The 23,259-nt window shown below is 40.5% G+C and overlaps 1 protein-coding gene across 2 annotated transcripts in view; it reads right to left on the reverse strand.

The window, feature by feature from the left end:
* LOC127630239 (calpain-9-like) overlaps positions 1 to 13,679 on the reverse strand; it is a 26,442-nt gene extending 12,763 nt beyond the window's left edge. The window contains exons 1-8 of one of the 2 annotated variants that reach the window (XM_052107716.1): positions 13,550 to 13,679; positions 13,333 to 13,412; positions 12,964 to 13,220; positions 9,697 to 9,766; positions 7,307 to 7,425; positions 7,076 to 7,209; positions 6,543 to 6,714; positions 2,973 to 3,044 (exon numbers count right to left, since the gene is read on the reverse strand). In XM_052107716.1, the coding sequence (XP_051963676.1) occupies positions 2,973 to 3,044; positions 6,543 to 6,714; positions 7,076 to 7,209; positions 7,307 to 7,425; positions 9,697 to 9,766; positions 12,964 to 13,149 (753 nt within the window). In that variant the 5' untranslated portion in view covers positions 13,150 to 13,220; positions 13,333 to 13,412; positions 13,550 to 13,679. The other variant, XM_052107715.1, reaches the window with a different exon arrangement.
* Positions 13,680 to 23,259: the final 9,580 nt, after the last annotated feature.

Consider the following 23,259-nt stretch of genomic DNA (forward strand, 5'->3'; position numbering starts at 1 on the left):
AATATATCTGTTTTGCTTTTCCATTTGCTCCAACAGCAAAAGTAAAAAATAGACTATTATGCTTTCACAGCTCCCAAAAGAAGAAAAAATAGAGAGCGGTGGATTATGACAAACAGTAAATGGGCTCCCTCAGCAGCTATATTAGAAACCTCATTGCATCTGTCGTAATTTGTTTTTTAAAACTTATTTGCTGGGTAATATGACACAAAGTACTAAATAATAAAAAAATTGGAAATCGAAAAAGTTTGCTAGATTAACGCTGCTAAGCAAGGTGGAAACACGTCATCACACTCTGACTCGTTAAAATGAACAATTCCTTTATATTTAATATTGGAGACTCCGATTCGGTTCTTTCGGATGGTGCATGTAAATGAACTAGTACATATAAATGTAGATTTAATGCAGATTTGCTGATTTAAAGTGAATATATTTTTCTAGGTTTTCTCTGGACTTAGCCACGACCACATGAATACATTTCCATTTAAAAGCACATTCATGTTGCTTTGTTTACGCCCTCTTCCAAAATGGAACAGCGTTTTTCTCCACTAAAAAAATGTTTTTTAAAATGGAAAACGCTCTCGATTACGCACACTTCGGAATATTGTGGATGTGGCTTAATACTTGCTCGCATGTCGTATTAATGCCTGAATTGTCAGGAGTCGATAATTCTTTAATAGATTATTTGATACGGTTTACAAATCAGTCTAGATGATTCATTTATGAATCTGTTTGAATCATAATGATCTTTAAAAATGTTCCTGAAAGAGTCATGGAAATGGGGAGGGGGGTTGTGCTGTTAAGGGCACCTCTGCTTAAAAGGGCACCTTTTGGGTGCTTGGGTAGCTCAGCGAGTATTGACACTGGCTACCACACCTGGAGTTTGTGAGTTCGAATCCCAGGGCGTGCTGAGTGACTCCAGCCAGGTCTCCAAATTGGCCCGGTTGCTAGGGAGGGTAGAATCACATTGGGTTAATCTCCTCGTGGTCACTATAATGTGGTTCACTCTCGGTGGGCCGCGTGGTGAGTTGTGTGTAAATGCCGTGGAGAATAGCGTGTAGCCTCCGCATGCGCTACGTCTCTGCAATAACACACTCGACAAGCCACATGATAAGATGCATGGATTGACGGTCTCAGACGTGGAGGTAACCGAGATTCGTCCTCCGCTAACCGGAGTGAGGCGAGTCACCATGCCACCACGAGGACTAAAGCTGTGTACACACTGCCAGAGACTTTGTCGCTGCAGGTCGCCAGTGGCTGGCGGTGAAGACGCTAGTGGGCGTTCCCACTACTGGTTGCCTAGTAACGTTTATAAATGACATTCACGGATATCATTCCATTGCTCTTAACAGCAAATCGCTTTTCTTGGCGCTAAAAACAAACATTTTGGAGGCAAAAGACTAAATATGAATGGAATTGGTACATAAAATGCTTTACATCAAAGATGAATGAGAAACAAGGCGTGCTGTTTGCCATAGCGGCTGTTTATCTGCGGTGGAAATGCAAACGCCGGTCTGTCTGGGTACACAAAACCATTAAAGACATTGAGTCAGCACGGCGAGTACCACCGGCTGGAGCAAGAGCTGCGGCTGGATATACCATATCCATATCATAGAGCACTGGAAAATTGCTAACAGCAAGAATTAGCCTTTCATCCATCTTTCCGTTACTGCAGGAGCTGAGAGAGAGAGAGAGAGAGAGAGAGAGAGAAGGATCACGTGAGCTCTCCCGTATTCTCTCCTATTGGCTGTCGCTTCCGTTAGTCGCTATTCATTTGAATAAAGTTGAAGTTGTCTCAACTTTGTCGCGACGCTGGACACGCCCACATCTAGTCGCCAACGGTCGCTCTCATTGAAAATGAATGGGATGGAGTCGCTGTCGCCGGCAGTGTGTACGCAGCTTTAAGGTGCGTACACACTGCCAGCGACTTTATCGCTCCAGGTCGCCAGTGGCTGGCGGTGAAGTCGCTAGTGGGCGTTCCCACTACTGGTTGCCTAGTAACGTTTATAAATGACATTCACGGATGCCATTCCATTGCTGTTGACAGCGAATCTCTTTTCTTGCCACTAAAAACAAACATTTTGGACGGAAAAGTCTAAATATAAATGGAATCAGTACATAAAATGCTTTATATCAAAGATGAATGAGAAACAAGGCGTGCTGTTTGCCAGAGCGGCTGTTTATCTGCAGTGAAAATGCAAATGCCGGTCCATAAAATCCTCAACGATCTCAGATACACCTTTCCACGCAGTATTTTTATTAAAAATGTCCTTGTGCGTGGGAAGCAGATCCATATCATAGAGCACTGGAAAATTTCTAACAACAGGAATTAGCCTTTCATCCATCTTTCCGTTACTGCAGGAGCTGAGAGAGAGAGAGAAGGATCACGTGAGCTCTCCCGTCGTCTCTCCTATTGGCTGTCGCTTCGTTAGTCGCCTTCATTTGAATAAAGTTGAACTTGTCTCAACTTTGTCGCTGGACGCTGACATCTACGCCAACGTCGCGACAGCTCGTAGTCGCCGAAGTCGCTGTGCTCGCATTGAAAATGAATGTTATTGAGTCGCTGTCGCGCGCGATGTCGCTGGCAGTGTGTACGCACCTTTAGAGCGCATTGGGAATTGGACATTCCAAAATGGGAAGAACCCAAAAAAAGGTACCTTTTGAGATTTGGGAACACAAAACTACAGCCCACGTTATGTGCACGTCAGTGTCAACCTAATAAAATATATAACTATCAGGTGATATTATTGAATTATCTTAAAAAGTTATGTGTTGTAAAGTTAAGCTCGAGAAGCTACAGCATCTAAGTAACTTCAGCATCAACACTGGAGGCATGTAGCTGGTCAAGACCTAAATCAACACACACTCAGTTTTTGTTTTTTTTTTACCTGATGGCGCCCTCTGGTGGAGAGTGTACAAACAGACAAAATGAAAGGCAGAGAGAAAAACAGATGAGCTTAAAAAAAAATTCTCACCGTCTCGAGTCCTGTCACAGAATAGGCATGCCTGAACAAAATCCCAAACTCATTACTCTTTTCAAGAGGACCCTAAAAACACACACACACAGAGAGAGAGAACAATAGGTAACCTTTAATAAAACAACAACTGTCAAATCAAATGTCACTTTCCTAGAACTCATGTGAGAGCTTGTTGCCGAGAACGCAACAAAAGACATGCAGAACACCACTCACATTTTTTTCAAGAAACTTGCTTTAACACTTTTTAAACAAAACATTTCACATGAGCAATTTTGTTAGATTTCAAATGATAAAACAATAAATATACGGTACTTTTACGTGATACTAGAAGGTTAAACGTTATTATGTCAAAACAAAATACCATTGTCCTAGAAAACAACTTAGAAAAGCAGAACATAAAAGTAAATGCACAAGACAAAGACTTGCACACTTTCACGGCAGTAATGTTCCACTGATGTGTAGATCCGAACATTGTGTTCATTTCTACATTTTAATGCGTTTTGGCCAGGCGTTAACGAGTTGAGCTGCTAACCAAACAGTTGCAAGTTCAAACCTGCAAGTGTTGATCTATGAACTGCTAGTATTGTGCCCTTGAGCACAGGGGCGGAGCCAGGAGTTTTTCACAGGGGTGGCCAGGCAGGGGCCAGCGATCAGTCTGTGTTGGCACAGAAATTTTAGTACAGTACATGTTAAGTCTTGTGCTCAAAAACGGCAATTGTGTGTGGGGTGGCCAATGGGGTCACGGCCACCCTTGGCCACCCCCTAGCTCCGCCACTGCTTGAGCAAGAAACTTTACACCAGGTTGCTTCATGAGGACTAAACATGTCATGGCAATGTTGCGGATTCAACCGCGCATAATGAGATGATACATACAGTGTTCTTTTCTTATATTCTGTAATAAATACGTTTTTGCATTGCAAACAGATCAAACATGACCATTAAGGCTATAAAGAGTTCACCCCAAAATATTTTTCTATACTTAATGATTTTATTTTGCAGAATGTCTGAGAACAGGGGCCAAAAAAGTTTGACTCCAAGTTTGACCAAGCATCAAAAAATGTAAGACCTCCGTCAGAGAGGAGCATTTTCAATAAATATATTTGGATTCAGAAAACTTGAAATATAGCACATAAGTTGCTTCGACTACATTTAAGGTCAGTGTTGCACTACTACAGTTCAGTGCAGCTAAAGCTAGGGTGTGCGATCTTTTCCAGAATGTTTTATTATACTGGTTGAAAATTTCTTCACATCCTGATAGCAATCAATAATTTAAGTGGTCTAAAAGTAAAAAAATAAAAATAAACAAAATATATATTCTGTGAAATATTTGCATACCGCCGCGCAACTTCTTTGCGCAGACAATCACACGTCATCATCGCGGGATCCTTGACGCTGTGAAGAGTGAGCGCGAGAATGAAAAGTGAACCGCAGCTACCTTATGTTCCTCCTGAACCACCAGTAAAAGGAAATAAGAAAAGAAAGACCGTGTTAGAAACGTCTACAACGAAAAAACGTTTGGCGCTTAGACTCCGCTCTGTGTGTGATCATGTGTGATAGAGGAGGCGTGGCTTTGGAGACACCACTGAAGCAAGGGCGGGCTCTATGCTTTCAAAGCTAGCTTGCTAACTGCTAGCCTCACTGGATTACACACCCTAGCATTAAACAGCTACCCTGCAGTATAAATGGAGCTCCAATTGCAAATGCAGTTTTCACATTGAACAAAACTGCAGTTCTGCAGTGTCTAAACTAGGGCTGTCGAAATTAAAGCATGCGATTAATTTACAGTGTTTGATATGTTTGCAGACTTTATATTTTGGAGGATAAGGGTTTTAGAGATTTATTGTGCATTACAAGTTATATAGAGTAATATTTCAGCATTTTAAAAATCTGATTAACTATGAAAAATCATACAATTAAATATTTTAACAGACATAACCAATCCAGGGTGTTCTATACATTACAGTACTGCAGTTTAGAGGTCATGTACTGTATCACATGTTCATGACACTGCTCTGAAAACTTTTATATTTGCTAGTTAATTTTTTTATTTGAAATATTTTGTTGCTGATGTGTAACACGCATTGCTGTCATTGGTCAAGTTTTGAAGAATTTGAAGAAGTTCAGCAAATGTACTAAGTGTAGGAGTGAACTTCGAGAGAACAAATATAGAACTGCAGTACAAGTGTGGTAATTTGGACGCAGTATTCCTGCAGTGTTCAGTACTGCAGTACAAGTGTGGTAATTTGGACACGGTATTCCTGCAGTATTCGGTACTGCAGTACAAGTGTGGTAATTTGGACACGGTATTCCTGCAGTATTCGGTACTGCAGTACAAGTGTGGTAATTTGGACACGGTATTCCTGCAGTAGTACAAGTGTGGTAATTTGGACACGGTATTCCTGCAGTATTCAGTACTGCAGTACAAGTGTGGTAATTTGGACACGGTATTCCTGCAGTATTCGGTACTGCAGTACAAGTGTGGTAATTTGGACACGGTATTCCTGCAGTAGTACAAGTGTGGTAATTTGGACACGGTATTCCTGCAGTATTCAGTACTGCAGTACAAGTGTGGTAATTTGGACACAGTATTCCTGCTGTTTTCAGTACTGCAGTACAAGTGTGGTAATTTGGACACAGTATTCCTGCAGTTTTCAGTACTGCAGTACAAGTGTGGTAATTTGGACACAGTATTCCTGCAGTTTTCAGTACTGCAGTACAAGTGTGGTAATTTGGACACAGTATTCCTGCAGTATTCAGTACTGCAGTACAAGTGTGGTAATTTGGACACAGTATTCCTGCAGTTTTCAGTACTGCAGTACAAGTGTGGTAATTTGGACACAGTATTCCTGCAGTTTTCAGTACTGCAGTACAAGTGTGGTAATTTGGACACAGTATTCCTGCAGTATTCAGTACTGCAATACAAGTGTGGTAATTTGGACGCAGTATTCCAGCAGTATTCAGTACTGCAATACAAGTGTGGTAATTTGGACACGGTATTCCTGCAGTATTCAGTACTGCAATACAAGTGTGGTAATTTGGACACGGTATTCCTGCAGTATTCAGTACTGCAATACAAGTGTGGTAATTTGGACACGGTATTCCTGCAGTATTCAGTACTGCAATACAAGTGTGGTAATTTGGACACGGTATTCCTGCAGTTTTCAGTACTGCAATACAATTGTGGTAATTTGGACACGGTATTCCTGCAGTTTTCAGTGCTGCAATACAATTGTGGTAATTTGGACACAGTATTCCTGCAGTATTCAGTACTGCAATACAAGTGTGGTAATTTGGACACGGTATTCCTGCAGTTTTCAATACTGCAATACAATTGTGGTAATTTGGACACGGTATTCCTGCAGTTTTCAGTACTGCAATAAAATTGTGGTAATTTGGACATGGTATTCCTGCAGTTTTCAGTACTGCAATACAATTGTGGTAATTTGGACACGGTATTCCTGCAGTTTTCAGTACTGCAATACAATTGTGGTAATTTGGACACAGTATTCCTGCAGTTTTCTTGTACTAGTTAAAAAACTGAAGTTATGTTTTTGTAAGGGAAAGAACCTGAGAGTTGCCACAGTTTATGAGTGCTCCTTTCTGCAGCAGGGGATGCAGGAATGAACCCAGCGCCTTAGGAAGAGACAACATCATGAAGACCTCCGTAATGCCACCAGTCATATCTGCCATCGCCTCGTGAGGGAAACCCATATTCAGGCTGTTATAACCACCGTTCATCCTGACAGAGAGAGAGAGATATAAAAAAGATGAAGCCAAGATGATGTACATAACAGAAAACAAGCAAAAGCTGTTCATGTGCATGCGGAGTGGCCCTAAAAAGTATTTGGGCACTTAAGCCACACAATGTATAATGTCAATGGATTAGATGACAAACTATCCAACCAAATGGCATTTATTTTAAAGAATGAAAGCACAAGCCCACTTTTCAAGCTCACTTTTCAGAGCAATGAAAGATGAGTGGGGTGTTCGGGCAAACCTGTTTGAAAACAATTATGTATTTTTTGTTTTATTCAATTTGGTGCCACTAGTCCATAGAAATTACACACTTCCAATACTTTTTGGGGTAAAGTGGTACTAACTTGGCATAAGCTTTCTCTAGTAATGCGCTCCAGAACTCATCTTGTTTTGCAGAGCGCAGATAAATCAGTTTACCATTACGAGTTGGCAAACGGTCGTCGACACGTATCTTAATCCACTCACCATACTGCCAGAACTACAGACAGAGACACAGACAACATTACGCTATTACAACCAACTATTTTAACTGTTTTAAATTGTGTGCTGACCTGACACTATAACATGACACTTACCCGAAAACAGAAAGAGCCATTGTAGCCCTTCTGGAAGCTTTGGCCTGAGGGAATGACGCGATTCATAAGGGAAGGGTACAACGAGAGAGACGCCACTGCTGACAGGAACCAGCAGTCGCCTGAGAGAGAATTCAAACTTGTTAAAATGTATTTTAAATCAGAGGTTCTCAACTGGTAGGTGGCAGCCCAAAATTCTCTTCTCACTAATTTCTCAAAGTTTGTTCTGATAGGTGTGGAACCTTTATCCTGCCACATAATACAAAAATAACCATAGGTAGCCTAATTCTGACATCATATCTCACAATTTCACAACTTATCATAATTATAAGATATAAACCCGAAATTTCGCTGATATCACAAAATTGCGAAATATAAAGTCACATTTGCAAGGTTTTATAGTCTTGTATGCAAGTTTATATCATGCAATTGTGACTATACTTCACGATTTCAACGTTATAACAACGACTTCTCGTAATTACGAGGTATGAACAAGTAATTTTGTTTATATCATGCTATTGCAACTTTATATCTCACAGTTGTGAGAAATAAAGTTGAATTAAGAGATATAAAGTCACAATTGCGAAGTTATATCAACTTTATATACAAGTTTATATCACGCGATTGCAACTTTATTTCGCAAAAACGACTATTTCTCGCAATTGTGGCAATTTCGACTTCTCATAATTACAAGATATGCACTTGCAATTTTGATTATATCAAGCAATTGCGACTTTATATCTCACAATTGTAAGAAATTAAGTTGAATTGCGAAATATAGTCACAATTGCAAAGTTATATAAACTTTACATGCATGTTTATATCACGCGATTAAGACTTTATATTTTGCAATTACTACTTTATTTCTTGCAATTTTGACTTTATTTTGTGCAGTCGCGACTTCTCGTAATTACGAGATATGAACTTGCAATTTTGTTTATCTCTCATTTGTAAGAAATAAAGTTGAATTGCAAAAGTCACAATTGATAGAAAGTCACAATTGCAAGGTTTAATAGAGTTTATATGCAAGTTTATATCAAGCAATTGTGACTTTAGCAATTTTGACTTGATTTTTCGCAATTGCGACTTCTCTTAATTACGAGATATGAACTTGCAATTTAGTATATATCACACAACTGCAACTTTATATCTAGCAATTTTGAGAAATAAAGTTGAATTATGAGAAATAATATCACAAATGCTAGGTTTTATAGACTTTTAGTTCTATAGTATATGCAAGTATATATCACGCAAATTGCGTTATATAAACTTGCATAGAAAGTCTGTAAAACCTTGCAATTACGAAAAAGTCCAATTTACGAAATGTAAAATCGCAATTGTGAAATTTCTTGCAACTGCGACTTCTTGTAATTACGAGATATGAACTGGCAATTTAGATTATATCACGCAATTGCGACTATATTTAAAAATTTCAACTTTATTTCTTGCAATAGCTACTTGTCATAGATATGAGATATGAACTCACAATTTAATTTATCATGCAGTTGCAACTTCATATCTAGCAATTGTGAGAAATAAAGTCGCAAATGCATTATATAAACTCGCAATTGCAAGATTTTACAGACTTTCTATGCAAGTTTATATAACGCAATTTCGACTTCTCACAATTGTGACTTCATTCTTGCAATTGCGAGTTATAAAAAAGTCACAATTGCATGAAATAAACTTGCATATAAAGTCAAAATTACCTCTTATTTTTTTATATTGTGGTAGGATCTGCCTTCCATAGTTAGGGTCACGAACAGCAGGGAAAAACAATGCTAAATGCTCATAATAAAATGCTTACCATATAATCGTAAAATACATTTAAATGTGCTTTGAATTGTTGGCTGCCGATCATAGAACTATCAAAAAGTTAGAAACCAAACAATCTACTGTATGTATTTATTTAACCATTGTCATGTTAAGAATTTTGCATATAGTTTGGCCTATGTATTTCATGGCAGCATTAATATATTTCAGTGTCTGATGACGTACAATTAAGTGTATTAAAAATGCATTACATTATATTTGTATTGTACTAAAAACATATTTAAGTACATTTTTAATACACTTAATTGTACGTCTTTTTCACCTGGGTAGCTATAGAAATGTTTTTGTATACTATTGTATGATGACAATGACAATATTGGTACTGTGTTGGGTCGCCACTTGATGCTCAATGTAAAATCTCCTGAAGTAAAATCAGTTAGGAAACACTTCCATGATTGATAAACCTGATTGTAAACATTAAGAGAAGTTTGCGCTTCTTTACTTCACAGCTAATAAACCACTAACAGTGTGTCATCTGAGAACCTGCACAAACCTGCAGCACCTGTATTTTGCTTATTGTGAATTCATATTCGTAAATGTTTTCAGTATTCAAATCTCACTCAAAACTCCCTGGCAGATGTCCATACGAGTGGCTCCATCAACGATGAACTGAGGAAACGGACAGATCTCCTGGAAAAGAGAGAGAGAGAGAGAGAGAGAGATGAAAGTGAAATGAAAATCATAGTCACCTTCATGGGATTCAAAACCTATGACTTTCTTTCTTCCGTAGATCACGAAAGGTGAAATGTTCAGCAGAATGAGAAAAAGAGTGAATCTATGGCAAATTGAGTGCACAGACACCAAGAAAGTATCTTAAAACTATAATCAAACATTTCTGAAGCCACACAATAGCTTTCTGTGATGAATAGTCTGAAATTTAAATCATCATTCACTGATAATCTGCGTCTTCCTGCACTGCTTTGTACAAAAACAAGTGTGAACATTTTTCAATGAATGACTAAAATATTTGGTCTTTCTCATACAAAGCTATCATGTTCATTTAGAATACTTGGAATATAAATAAGTTGTTTGGACTACATTTATGACATTTTAGGGAGCTCAGGTTTTGGAGCCCCAATCTCCATTCACTTTCACTGTATGGAAAAGGGCAGCTTGAGCATTCTGCCTAACATCCCATTTTGTGTTGCACTGATGTCATTAAAAGTTAGAGAACTTTTGGGGGGTTCTAAGGAGAAGGTTCTGTGCTATCCCAAAAAGACCCATTGAAGAAGCTTTATTTTTTAGAGTGTAAGATGATGACCTAACATTTAAACATTACAGTTGAGGAACATAATTTCCAACATTTCATTTGAACAGTTTCTTCCTCAAGGCAGCGAGTTTGTGGCGCAGCTGCAGACCAGACGCAAGCTTACCTGCCTGGGCACTTCCTGACTGAATGTAATCTCTCATGACATTTCAAACAACAACAAACACCCCCTCATGGGGTGGTGTTGCATAATGCTTAAAGATCTGGGCTAAAATTCAGAAGGTTGTAGATTAGAACCCCACAAAGTGCTAATCCATTGAGTACAAACTCTTATAGTTGTTCCTTTGATCAAGAAACTTTAGGTTGCTCAAGGGGAAATAAACCTGAAATAAGTGTGTGTGAGACAGGGCGGAGGGTGGGGCCGGGACGTGATGCTGCACACGCAGCCCCTAATCAGGATAATCAAACCTCAGAGAGGGATAAAGGCCAACTGGAGGCTGCAGTTAGAGAGAGAGAGAGAGAGAGAGAGAGATTTACTGGCAGCTGTCCAACACCTTTGTGTGGTTGTCTTTTCGTTTAAGCTCTTCATTAAAATATAATTTATATTATCAAGCCGGTTCTCGCCTCCTCCTTTCCATTAATCTCTTTACAGTGTGCTTTAAGCCACTTTAAAGTGTCTGCTAAATGACAATTGAATTACAAGACCTGCAAATCCTGTACCTTTCTTACAGTACAGGAACGTTTAAAATGTTTTATATCATTATAATGTTCAGTGCATTAGACACTTTATATAGTTATACTCCATGTTGAAAATGTAACATTATATTATAATACATGCATCTGTTTGCATTTACACTGTTAAATAAGAAAGCGAGCGTTGCGCACGGCGCGATTACATACAAAGTCAATGCAAAGATGCGAATGGACGCCAACGGGTGGCGCGAATGAAGCAAATGGCGCATGACACGTTGATGCGAAAGCCTATCAGCATTGAGATTGTCCGGATGTCACTGACGTTCTGATGTAGTAGCAGACGAAATCTGGAAAATGGATGAAAAAATTGTTGTGGCGGTGTGTGTGTGGGCACCCGGAGTTGTATGACACACGTCATACATGTACAGAGACCGGACGAAAAAAGACATCGCTTGGAGGAAAGTGAGCGAGGAACTTGGACTACCTGGTAAGTTCTGAAAATATGCGCGTCTACTTGATTCCAGCTATTGGTTGTACTTTACTATGGACCAAGTCGTAGAAGCCCCTCCTCCTGTCCTTTTCCGGAAGAAAGGGGGGAATACTCGCGGGTTCGCGTTATGGTGCATTCACATACAACGCGATTCGCCTCACATTGCTCGTGCGAGTTTGACTGCTGGATTACATTTGTGTTTAAACTTGTGTTCGCGTGAGTAACGCGAATCCGCGAGTATTCCCCCTTCTCTTCCGGAAAAGGACAGGAGGAGTGGCTTCTACGACAACGTATCTTTCTGCCATCAACCATGGCCGATAGCGGAATAATTGCTGCTCTGTATCTGTTGTTGAAGTCCCTGAAACGTTGATGTTGTGTCATACAATTCCGGGCGTCCACACACCGCTACAACCATTTTCTCATCCATTTTTCCTGATTTCTTCTGTTACTATGTCAGTACGTCAGTGACATCCGGACAACCTCAATGCTGATAGGCTTTCGCAAAAACGCGTCATGCGGATATTTCGCTCGAGTTGAACGAGTTTGTGTTTTCGCTTCACGCCATTCGCTTCATTAGCGCCGCCCGCCACGAATTTGCATCTATTCGCGACTTTGCATTGACTTTGTATGCAATCGCGACACGCGAAAGGCTCGATTCACGTTGTATGTGAACACACCATTAATGTAAACAAATAGATCCTTATTTTAAAGTGTAAACGTTCTCCTATTTTCTCTCTCTCTCTCTGTTAGGTGAGCTCAAGTGACATTTTTTTGTAATTTTCTGTAAAGCTGCTTTGAAATGATGTGTGTTTAAGTGCTATACAAATAAAAAATTACTTGATATAATATTGTATCATAAGTGTTTGGGCACATAGGTCACATGTCATTGCATTAGATCTGTGGTTTTCAAACTGGGGTCCAGGGACCCCCAAGGGTCCGCAAAAGGGATTTACGGGTCCGTGAAAAAATTCAGAGTTTTAAAATTTAATATAAAATTAAGCATATTTCACACTATTACTGTTTGTTTCTGTTTTCTAAATGGTTTAGGCTGTAATATATTTTCCAGATACATTTATTTTTGCTTAAGAAGTACAATGACAATATATAATCCAATCATTTAATTTTGTAAACAACATTTTGTCTTTATAATGTCACACTTACTACTTTTCCTCACATGTGTAATTGGCCCTTTATAAATGAAAATATATGACTGCCTTTGTATTTTAGGAAGGGTGTCCCTTGCAAGGAAATAATAATATTTTGGGATCATCGACATCAAAAAGTTTCCAAAACCCAAGGTCACACTCACAAACATTAATAACAGTAAAGCCCGGGAAATTTTCTTTAACATGCACATAAAAAAGTGACGCACCAAGAAAACACACACATATCCTGTGCATGAGCTTTTATTGGAGGGTTGCTGTAACTTGGACTCACCTTGGGTCGTTTCCACACCACGTCGGTAGGAATCTCCATATTCTGCATGGGAAATGCCATGTCCTCATAGAGCCCACTCTGCAGCGGGATCCCGGAGGTGGGAGACCATAGTTTCGGGCTTCCCAGACTATCCCAAGGGTTTGAATCAGACGAGTCGATGCTAAATCGTTTCTTCGTGTCGGACATGTTGTTGTGCGTAAATGCCTGCTGCCTCGGGGCTTGTCTGATTGCGCACGACTTTTTAGCCTTTTAAATCTCTGATTGTAGAAGTAACAGAGTGTGTCTGAATGCACACATACACGATTTAAGTAATGCCAAATGTTAGACGTACCAACAAGTCGTCAGTCTTCCTTAAATATACTCACTTACCTTTCAACAGCTCCTCCCATCGCCGATCAAAGCCAAACTCACCTTTGCGCTCAAGTTGTCATCCTTCAGCAAACACACTGCTGAACACAATAATAGGCCTTAAGTCATATAAAAGGTCAGATCTGTAATGTGGATCGTGTTTTGACTTTTGTGCATAGAACTTGATCAGCATGTAGACTGTTGCACTATGTTAAACGTGATTCATATGTTAACTTACATCAAGTCTGGGAAAGTTGGAAATATATTCACAGATTCGATATTCCCGGATCAATAACTAATTACAGAAATGTTGTTAAAATACAAAGGACACCTCTTTCCAGCCTTAGTAATGTTGACAACGAGCTACAACCTCATTTTCATCAAAAAGAGCCTTCCTCCGAGTTGGACAAATGACTTTGATCTCTACGCACAACCGGCGGAGAAACGAGCCCGCAGGGACCGTCGGCAAAGTGCAAAACCGAAAAGCGACAATACAAAAATATTCAATAACTTCTCTGTTGCACATTGTAGTCTCACCAAATTCAGTTCGCACATCAGTGCTCTCCTGTTGGTTATACTACAACACTTAGTTTGGAAAAAAATGTCTTTGCATAATCCTGGGAAATTTTTATAGGGACATACATTTTCACTAACTCTAGTAAGAGGTAACCAAACTCTCCTACGGCCTCTTTAGTTACTACAATACTAAGGAATGCCTTTGTTTGGTATTTGTGCTGCTGTCATTCCAAGGCACTGTATGTGAAACCATCTTGCACAAGTTTCACACTGAATCTATATGGGATAAATACATTAAACATATTAAGAAAATGTTAACTTTAGGAATCCTGTAATGCATAAAAGTACAGAATATTTGATTACTTTAATGTTATCCTTGGAATTTCACTCCAGATTATTTATAGATTATGCACTATTCAGATGATCTACTGTATTGATGGTTTAAAACAATTAAACATCAAGTATCACCCAAACAGCATCAACAGATTTGGGAAGTCCTCATTTCCAAAAAAGGAACAGAAATCATTCTTTGAAACTGAAAGAAATACAGGTAGTCATATTACTGCTACATTTGTGCTCAACATGAGAATTGCAAAAGCACATTTGTATCTAAGTGTTGTAGTATAACCAACAGGAGACCACTGATGTGTAAACTGAATTTGGTGACACTACTATGTGCAACAGTGAAGTTATTGAATATTTTTGTATTGTCGCTTTTCGGTTTTGCACTTTGCCGACGGTCCCTGCGGACTTGTATCTCCGCCGGTTGTGCGTATTGATCAATGTCATTTGTCCAGCTCGGAGGAAGGCTCGTGTTGATGAAAATGAGGTTGTAGCTTGTTGTCTGCATTACTACGGTTGGAAAGAGGTGTCGTATGTATTTTAGTAACGTTTCTGTAAATAGTTATTGATCCGGTAAGTTCGAATCTGTGAATATATTTCCAACTTTACCGGACTTGGCGGATTGAGGCATGGGCGACAAGTGGAAAAAACAAGTAAATGATGAGAGAATTTTTATTTTTGGGTGAACTATCCCTTGATTTGTACACTAGGAAGTATAATCAAACTTGAAATCATGATCGCCAAGGAGCATCTGATGTCCTGATTTTTTGTGAAAAAGGACTTATATTTTGGTATGTTCTCAGCAAAACTGATTAGACCTCTTCTGAAGACATGGATTAAACCACTGGAGTCTGATGGATTATTTTAAGCTGCATTTATGAGCTTTTTGGTGCTTCAAAGTTCTGGCCACCATTCACTTACATTGCATGGACCAACAGAGCGGAGATATTTTTCAAAAAATCTTTGTTTGTGTTATGTAAAATAAAGAAAGTCTTACACATCTGGGACGGCATGAGGGTGAGGAAATGACGAGAATTGACATTTTTGGGGTGAACTACTCCTTTAAAGCCCTTGAAATATAACCAGAATCATTGGGTTTGTAACTGTCTAGACATTTCAGTTAAAGCTTTGCCAAATTATTCTATTTGATCATATGTCTTCAGTTGTATTGCTTTTTTTCTTCTTTTTCCCGATGAGCATGTCAGCATGCCAGCGGTTAAGGCTCTGGGTTACTGACAGAAAGGTTGGGGATTCAAGCCCCAGCACTGCCAAGATACCACTGCTGGGCCCTTGAACAAGGCCCTTGACCCTATCTGCTCCAGGGGTGCTGTTTCATCACTGATCCCGGTTTAGTTGGGATATGCGAATACAACTGCATTTCATTGGCTCTGTAACTGTACTCTGCACAACGACAATAAAGTTGAATCTTAATCATACTGTGGGTAACATCTTGAATGTACATGTTAGTGTCCGACAAGTCAAATCCTGTGTTTGATAATGTGGAAGAGATTGCTGCGTTTAGCTTATGCAACACTAATAGAACATGTTCCATAACACATAAAATGCCACTTTGGAGAACCGGGGTTTAATGATGCCAGAGTTTACCAAGTTTACACTGTACCTGCCTTCTTCCCTCTATAAGCATTGACTTTGCGTTTGTCCTTGTATTTCATTATCTTGAACTTAATGCCTTTCTTTCATTCTTCTATATCATCTACGAAGATGCTTTCTTTGTAAGGTCTGAAAAACTGGCAAAGCCGACAAATGCGAGATTATTCACCTCTGACACATTCTGAGACAAATCAACTACAGTGCAAATGTCAACATTTTCAATAAATATTCATAACCATGTTTGCATTTTCATTTGGGTTGTTTTTTCATTCTAGCATGAGCGTTGTGACTTTTTATTTAAATTTTCAGGTTTACGGCTATCAGCACGACAGTGGGCGTCACCTTTTAAATGTGCTGTTAGCGATTTTAGCATTCTGAAGCTTTCATGTGACTGAGCCGGTGAATTAGCCACGCCCCTCATTCCAATACCACACCCTCCAAAGTTAATTTTGAGACCAAAACAGAGCAAAAGAGCAGCATTGTTTGTTCCTGTGGCTGTCAAATTGAACAGTGGCACAATAGCGCCCTCAACTAACAAACATTATTTATCATAGCGTCAATGATCCGCTTCAAATACAACACTATGAGAACGAGCAAAATGATTGACAGGTGAAAAGCGTTAATGTCCGTGGTCCGCACATTGTTGTTTGCCGTTTTCAAAGTCTACAGTTGTCACAGAAACCAGTGAAATATCTCAGGACACTTATTTCATTAATATCTTTAACGGAGTAGGACAATTTTTAACATACTTTCACACCTTTAAAATACATATTTTGGACTTTCTAGTAGGTACGTTTATTTTTACACTGCAACGATTGCTGAGAGATTTGCAGATTAAGTTGCCAATAAAAATGTTGACAATTAGGCTACTTAATTTGAACCCATATAGAGAATGTAAGGGAAATGTTGTCCAAAAAAACTGCTGTAAATGACCATAACAAACACTGCTGATTCTGTGAAAGAAGGTCATTACTGAAAAGGACGTCCTACTTTGAAAGGTGACGCCCACTGTCGTTGAGTGGCGTGCTGTTGATAGCCATAACCATGAAAATGAAAAGACGTGAGGCTCATGTTTAAATGAAAAATCAACTCAAAGATAGTGGTGAAATAATAATGCATGCAAACTAATAAACTTAAATAAAAGGGACTTGATTAATTGTATTGTATTTAATTAATTAGTGATTTTTTGGATAGATTTAATCATTTTATAGCTTTTTTAGAAATAAATATAATTTATATAATTATAATAAATATAATTTATTTAAATATTTCAATGATTACTTAATTATTTTCCTTTGAGTAATTTGGCCCCTAATATTCATCATTGGTAGGACGCAAAAAACCACCAGTGTGCCGGCGTGTCCTACTTAATATTCATGAGTCAAGCCTTCGCCGTAGTAGGATTCGTTTGAGCGGTGAAGAGGAAGACATATCACATGATAATATACACACGATCACATGACAAAGTATCAGTTCCATAGCAAAATGGATTTAGAGTGGACTAACAAGCTGCTGAGCGAGAGAGAGAATAATTGAGAATGGTCGAGATTCGTTCATTGATGTTTATGAACACTAGGTGGCGCCGAAAGCCAGTAAATGCACCACTGTCCATCTCACATACTGTAGAACAGATGTCCTCATCCAGCGGGTTGGGACCCACTAGGGGGCCTCAGCACACTTCCTGTAAAGCTGCTTTGAAATGATGTGTGTTGTGAAAAGTGCTATACAAATAAAAATTATTTGACTTTACCTCCAGGGGGCCCTCAAGATCTCTTAAAATTATTTAAAATATGATAGATTATTATAATTTGTATATAATTATTATAATTCAACTTACTGAAAATGCTAAAAATGTTATAAGTCGCTTCAACAGCTTGATTTTTATGAAGAATATACAGTTCTAGACATGTGTGGAATCACAAGTTTTAAGGAAATATCTTATAATATAAATATCTAATAGCCTACATGGGGGGGCTTTCGAATATTTGCTCAGACAATGGGTGGCCTTGGAGACACAAATGTTGAGAACCACTGCGGTGGAGGATTTGTTGACAAGGAAAATGACAGACACCTCTAGGGCTTCTTGTCTTAAACACCCAGTGTAGCTCACCCCAAATATGAACATTTTGTCATTATTTACTTCAAAATCCCAGAACTGTAATTTTTTTCTGTATAACACAAAAGGAGAATTTTTCAAGAATCTCCATGCAGCTCTTTTCCATACAATAACAGTTCATAGTGACCAACTCTTAAAAGGACAAGAAACATGGTAAAGGTAGTGCTTTTTTGGGGGTTAAATTTGATAAAATATACCATAACTTTGATATCAAATTATTCATATTGTAATATTGTATTTTTGTCATATTTGTACTGCTCCTAGTCCCCTACTGTAATCCATGAATTAGTACTGAAATTGCCAAGTGTCAAGTTAAGGATTTTTCATTTTAATAAGTCATTATTGATTCATGACCGATTGTTCTGTTTTTATGTTATCAGGGATCTGTGCACTGCGAATCTGCATTTCCTCAGCAGTCGTCAGGCACTGGTCGAACACGTGCAATGGATGATATTTCCTTTGTTTTTTGGCTTTCGGGGTAGTTTATGTTTATTGTTTTTTCCCTCTTGTGGGAGTTTTTGGCTTGTGTTTTTGTCCTTTTATTTTTAAGTCTGCATTTGGGTCCCGCCTCTGCATTCCTGACCAGATCTGACCAGATGGACCCAGCAGAGAATTTGTTTTCTTCCACTCCAGTCTGGCAGGAACCGGCCTGCTATTACATGGCCTTGAGTCCCAATCTGAGGAGTTGGCATCAGGGCAACCGCCCTTTTGGTGTTTATGCCAAGGAACTCTTCGATGCAGCTCAGGGCTTGTGTTATGGTGAGGCCGCCCTAAAACATCAGTTCCTGTCCAGAGCTAGTTGATTGGGAGATATGGCGATACCAGCAAACTTGGTCCTGGGAGGTGGCAGATCGCGTCATTGAGATAATGGAAGAAAGGTTCTTACTCGGGCTGTGGGAACCCAACTTCAATGCTCCCACCTCCCAGCCCCTGCCAGCTCCTCAAGAGCCGCTCACAGCTGACTGCCAGGAGGTGGAAGCTGTCACTTCAGCAGTACTTCCCTTCCCTTTGCGGAAGAGGAGGAGGAGGGTGCACACTACTGCCCTGAGCTCCCATGGCCACGGAGGCCGTTCCCCTGCTACTGTCAGCGGCCATTTCCACGGAGGCCATTCCCCAGTCGCTGCCAGCGCCCCTGCAACAGAGGCCATTCCCAATCTGCTGCCAGCGCTCCCAGCCACGGAGGCCGTTCCCCTGCTACTGTCAGTGCCCATTTCCACAGAGGCCGTTCCCCAGTCGCTGCCAGCGCTCCCTGCCATGGAGGCGTTACCCTGTCATTGCCTGTGCTCATAGCCATGAAGGCTGTTCCCCTGTCACTACCAGTGCCGATGACCACGGAGGCCATTCCCCAGTCGCTGCCAGCGCGCCCTGCAACAGAGGCCATTCCCAATCTGCTGCCAGCGCTCCCAGCCACGGAGGCCGTTCCCCTGCTACTGTCAGTGCCCATTTCCACAGAGGCCGTTCCCCAGTCGCTGCCAGCTCCCTGCCATGGAGGCGTTACCCTGTCATTGCCTGTGCTCATAGCCATGAAGGCTGTTCCCCTGTCACTACCAGTGCCGATGACCACGGAGGCCATTCCCCAGTCGCTGCCAGCGCGCCCTGCAACAGAGGCCATTCCCAATCTGCTGCCAGCGCTCCCAGCCACGGAGGCCGTACCCCTGCTACTGTCAGTGCCCATTTCCACAGAGGCCGTTCCCCAGTCGCTGCCAGCGCTCCCTGCCATGGAGGCGTTACCCTGTCATTGCCTGTGCTCATAGCCATGAAGGCTGTTCCCCTGTCACTGCCAGTGCCGATGACCAAGGAGGGCGTTTCCCTGTAACTGCCAGTACTCACGACCATGGAGGTCGTTCCCCAGACTCTGCCAGTTCTCACGGCCACGGAGGCCATTCCCTGCAGCGGCCAGTACCCGAGACATCCACGGCTCTGTCTCCTGAGCCGTTCCCTCCTGACCCCAACGGCCAGTCCTCTGACCCCTCTCCCCTGAGGCCTCCTCCCAATCCACCAGACCCTGCCCCTTCCCTTAAGTTCCCTCCCTGGTTTCCCTCCCTTCGTTTGTCTCTCTTGTTCCCATTTTGGGATGCCATATCTCCGTCAGTCTGGGTTTTTGTCTGACAGGACCGTGGCATTATCGTCCCATATCTGTCTTGTGTTTCGTTGTCTGTCTTTGTGTGAGCGCACGTTTTCAGTTGTATTCCCTGCCGTGCGCTCTTCGGTCAGTCTTTTTTCATGTCGGGAGCATGGTGTCTGGATCCTGACTTCCTGTCTGGATCGGTTTCGGTCTGTGTCAAGATCCGCACACTCGTGCTCCATGTCTGTCTGTTATTGACGAGAGCGCATCACGCTTATGTCATCTTGGCAGCATGCACATGTGTAAATAGTTTGTATGTCTCTCGCGAACAGGGGTGAGCCTCGCAGCATGTGAGTGTAGCGCGCTTGTGTCGCGAGCTGTCTTCATGTTGTGCTGAGGTTCGGTCAATTTGGTCTAAGGTGTCGGGTGTGTGTGTGTGGCCGACCACTTGCACAGTTGTCCTGTCTTGTTTTTGTTGCCTGTTGCGAGCATGTACGCTCAGGTACAGAATATTTGGCATCACTTTTGGTTGCTACGCATTCTCTCATCTTGTTTGTCGGTTGGCATGGTCATATATTGTCTTATTGTCTTGGAGATGTGCGCTCATGCCAGTCGGGTGTTTTGTAGTCTTGTGAGAGCACATAGCTTTGTTTTGTTTCTGTATCGCCGCATGTCTCTCTGTCTTACGTCATTCCCCACCTCCTTGTTTTCTTATTATTAGTTAATTTGCCTCACCTGTCCCCTGTTAACCCGTTTGATTTCTCTCCCTATTTTAGTCTCCTCGTGTTAGCTGTCCAGTGCCGGTTCATCTTGTTTCCAGTCTATCGTATATCCTATCGGCAAAGATCTCTGCTCTCTAAGAGGTATGTGTTTATTCTTTACATGTGTTTACAAACATATATTTTGAGTTGTTGTGTTTATAGGCCCTATTAAAATATGTATCATATTAATAGAGACACTTGTTTATTTTGCACTTCTAGAAAAAGTTGACAGGTGATCAAAATAAGGCGATAAAATGGAGACTTGTCACAGCACCAAAAATATTATTTTTTTCTTATGCATGTATGTCAGTGGCGGGCCGTGCATTGAAAGTCTAGGCCTTCAGTGTGATTCATGTCATTAAGAAAACACAGTTTCACAATGAATAAGACACCTTATGCCTTTGGGCATCATACATTATGCAGCTAAATAATAATAGCAATCAGGGCCACCGCTGGCCAAACTGATGCTCTACGCAGAGTTGCAGGTGGAGGGGGGTCTGTTCGCATGATATGAGCACGAAGTGATCGTCTGTATTCTGCAACTACTTCTGGGTCCTTGAATAACGTACAACTTGCAAGTAAGGGCAGCTGGTGGACTTTCTGGTGCCCTCCTAGGGTATGATGGTGCCCCCCTAGGTAGTTGGTGCTCTACACAGACTTATGGGGAGCGGCGTTACTGATAGCAATTTACATTTTAAAAACACGTTCTCCACACGAAAGCCAAAACTTGAAACAACACTTAATGCTAAAGCAAGCCTAATTTTAACTGCAGCATGACTGTTAAGTGAAATGAACGACTCCCTCGAAATTTGAGAACGATCGCAATATATGCGCGTTTTGGTGACTTTGGACACATTTTATCCCAAAATGTAACCGTAAACATGCTTCACATTGAGGTTTCAGACAGTGTGGGATGTCCCTGGCAAGAAATGGTCCTTCATTTTTTTCTACTTTTTAAATCATCTTTCGATATGTCTCTGACCTCTTTGAAGTTTTAGTTGACAACATCCATCTTAGTCCAAAGTGGTTAAGTAAACAGCCTTTTTATTAAGGCTTTTGATAGTGTGGGAGGTCCTTTGCAAGAAGTGTTCATCTTATATATCTCTACATGTATCATGTCTGTCTGTCTGTCTATTTAACTTTTATATAAAGATGATTTGATTTTTCAACAGGACTCTATTTTTCTACAGAAGTTTATTACAAGGTAAATATTAGTGTCATTTACAATGAAAGATCCTGGGTAGAATTTTGTAATTTATAATATACAGTAATTTATTGTTAATGCAGTAAACTGTGGTTATAAAGCATACACCTGCCCTATTCAAAAGACTTCCAAACCTTTCACATAGGCTAAATTAAATATATTAATTAACACCAACACCTCACAAACACTTGTTGTTGTTGTTGTTATTATAGTAAGATTCGCTATCCAATGAACAGGAGTGAGAAAGCACAACTCTCTGTTCCTGCCGCATTTACCGTAATTGTCACAATAGACACGCATAACGGTTCAATACCCGTGCTTAGTCCATGCTCATGCTGCCATGGCAACCAGTGCACCTGTTCATGCCACAGTCAACTTCCCAAGTGTCACACACACACACACACACACACACACACACACACACACACACACACACACACACTCACTCACACACACACACACACACACACACACACACACACACACACACACACACACACACACACACACTCACTCACTCACTCACTCACTACACACACACACACACACACACACACACACACACACACACACACACACACACACACACACACACACACATGTTGTGTTTCCATGTTTTATGGGGACTTTCCATAGACATAATGGTTTTTATACTGTACAAACTTTATATTCTATCCCCTAAACCTAACCCTACCCCTAAACCTAACCCTCACAGAAAACTTTCTGCATTTTTACATTTTTAAAAAACATAATTTAGTATGATTTATAAGCTGTTTTCCTCATGGGGACCGACAAAATGTCCCCACAAGGTCAAAAATTTCGGGTTTTACTATCCTTATGGGGACATTTGGTCCCCACAAAGTGATAAATACACGCTCACACACACACACACACACACACACACACACACACACGAGAGAGAGAGAGAGAGAGAGAGAGAGAGAGAGAGAGAGAGAGAGAGAGAGTGTGTTATATGAGAATGAAGCAATAAGCCTCTTAAAGCAGTGCACTACTGTGGTTTTACTACGGTGAAGGTTTTTTTTTAGCTTCACATGGTGCCTGACAACACCTCCTTAAATTACACTGTAACACAATCTAGGGGGTCTTGTTGCTTTTATAAAGGGGTGGCAACAGCAAATAATAAGAGACAGCAACATTCAATAAATTTTTTTTATTCATTAATTTAAAAATAATCTGTTCTTTCACTAAGTGTAGTTAGTTAGACTAACTTTAGACTGGTTAAAGTGGTTATTTGCGGTCATCGGTGTGTTTATTGACTATTTACTGCTTTGAATGTGGCTCATCCAATCAGATTTTAGAACAGGTGTTATGG

The sequence above is a fragment of the Xyrauchen texanus genome, chromosome 36 (assembly GCF_025860055.1).
Source record: "Xyrauchen texanus isolate HMW12.3.18 chromosome 36, RBS_HiC_50CHRs, whole genome shotgun sequence".
NCBI classification, from domain to species: Eukaryota; Metazoa; Chordata; class Actinopteri; order Cypriniformes; family Catostomidae; genus Xyrauchen; species Xyrauchen texanus.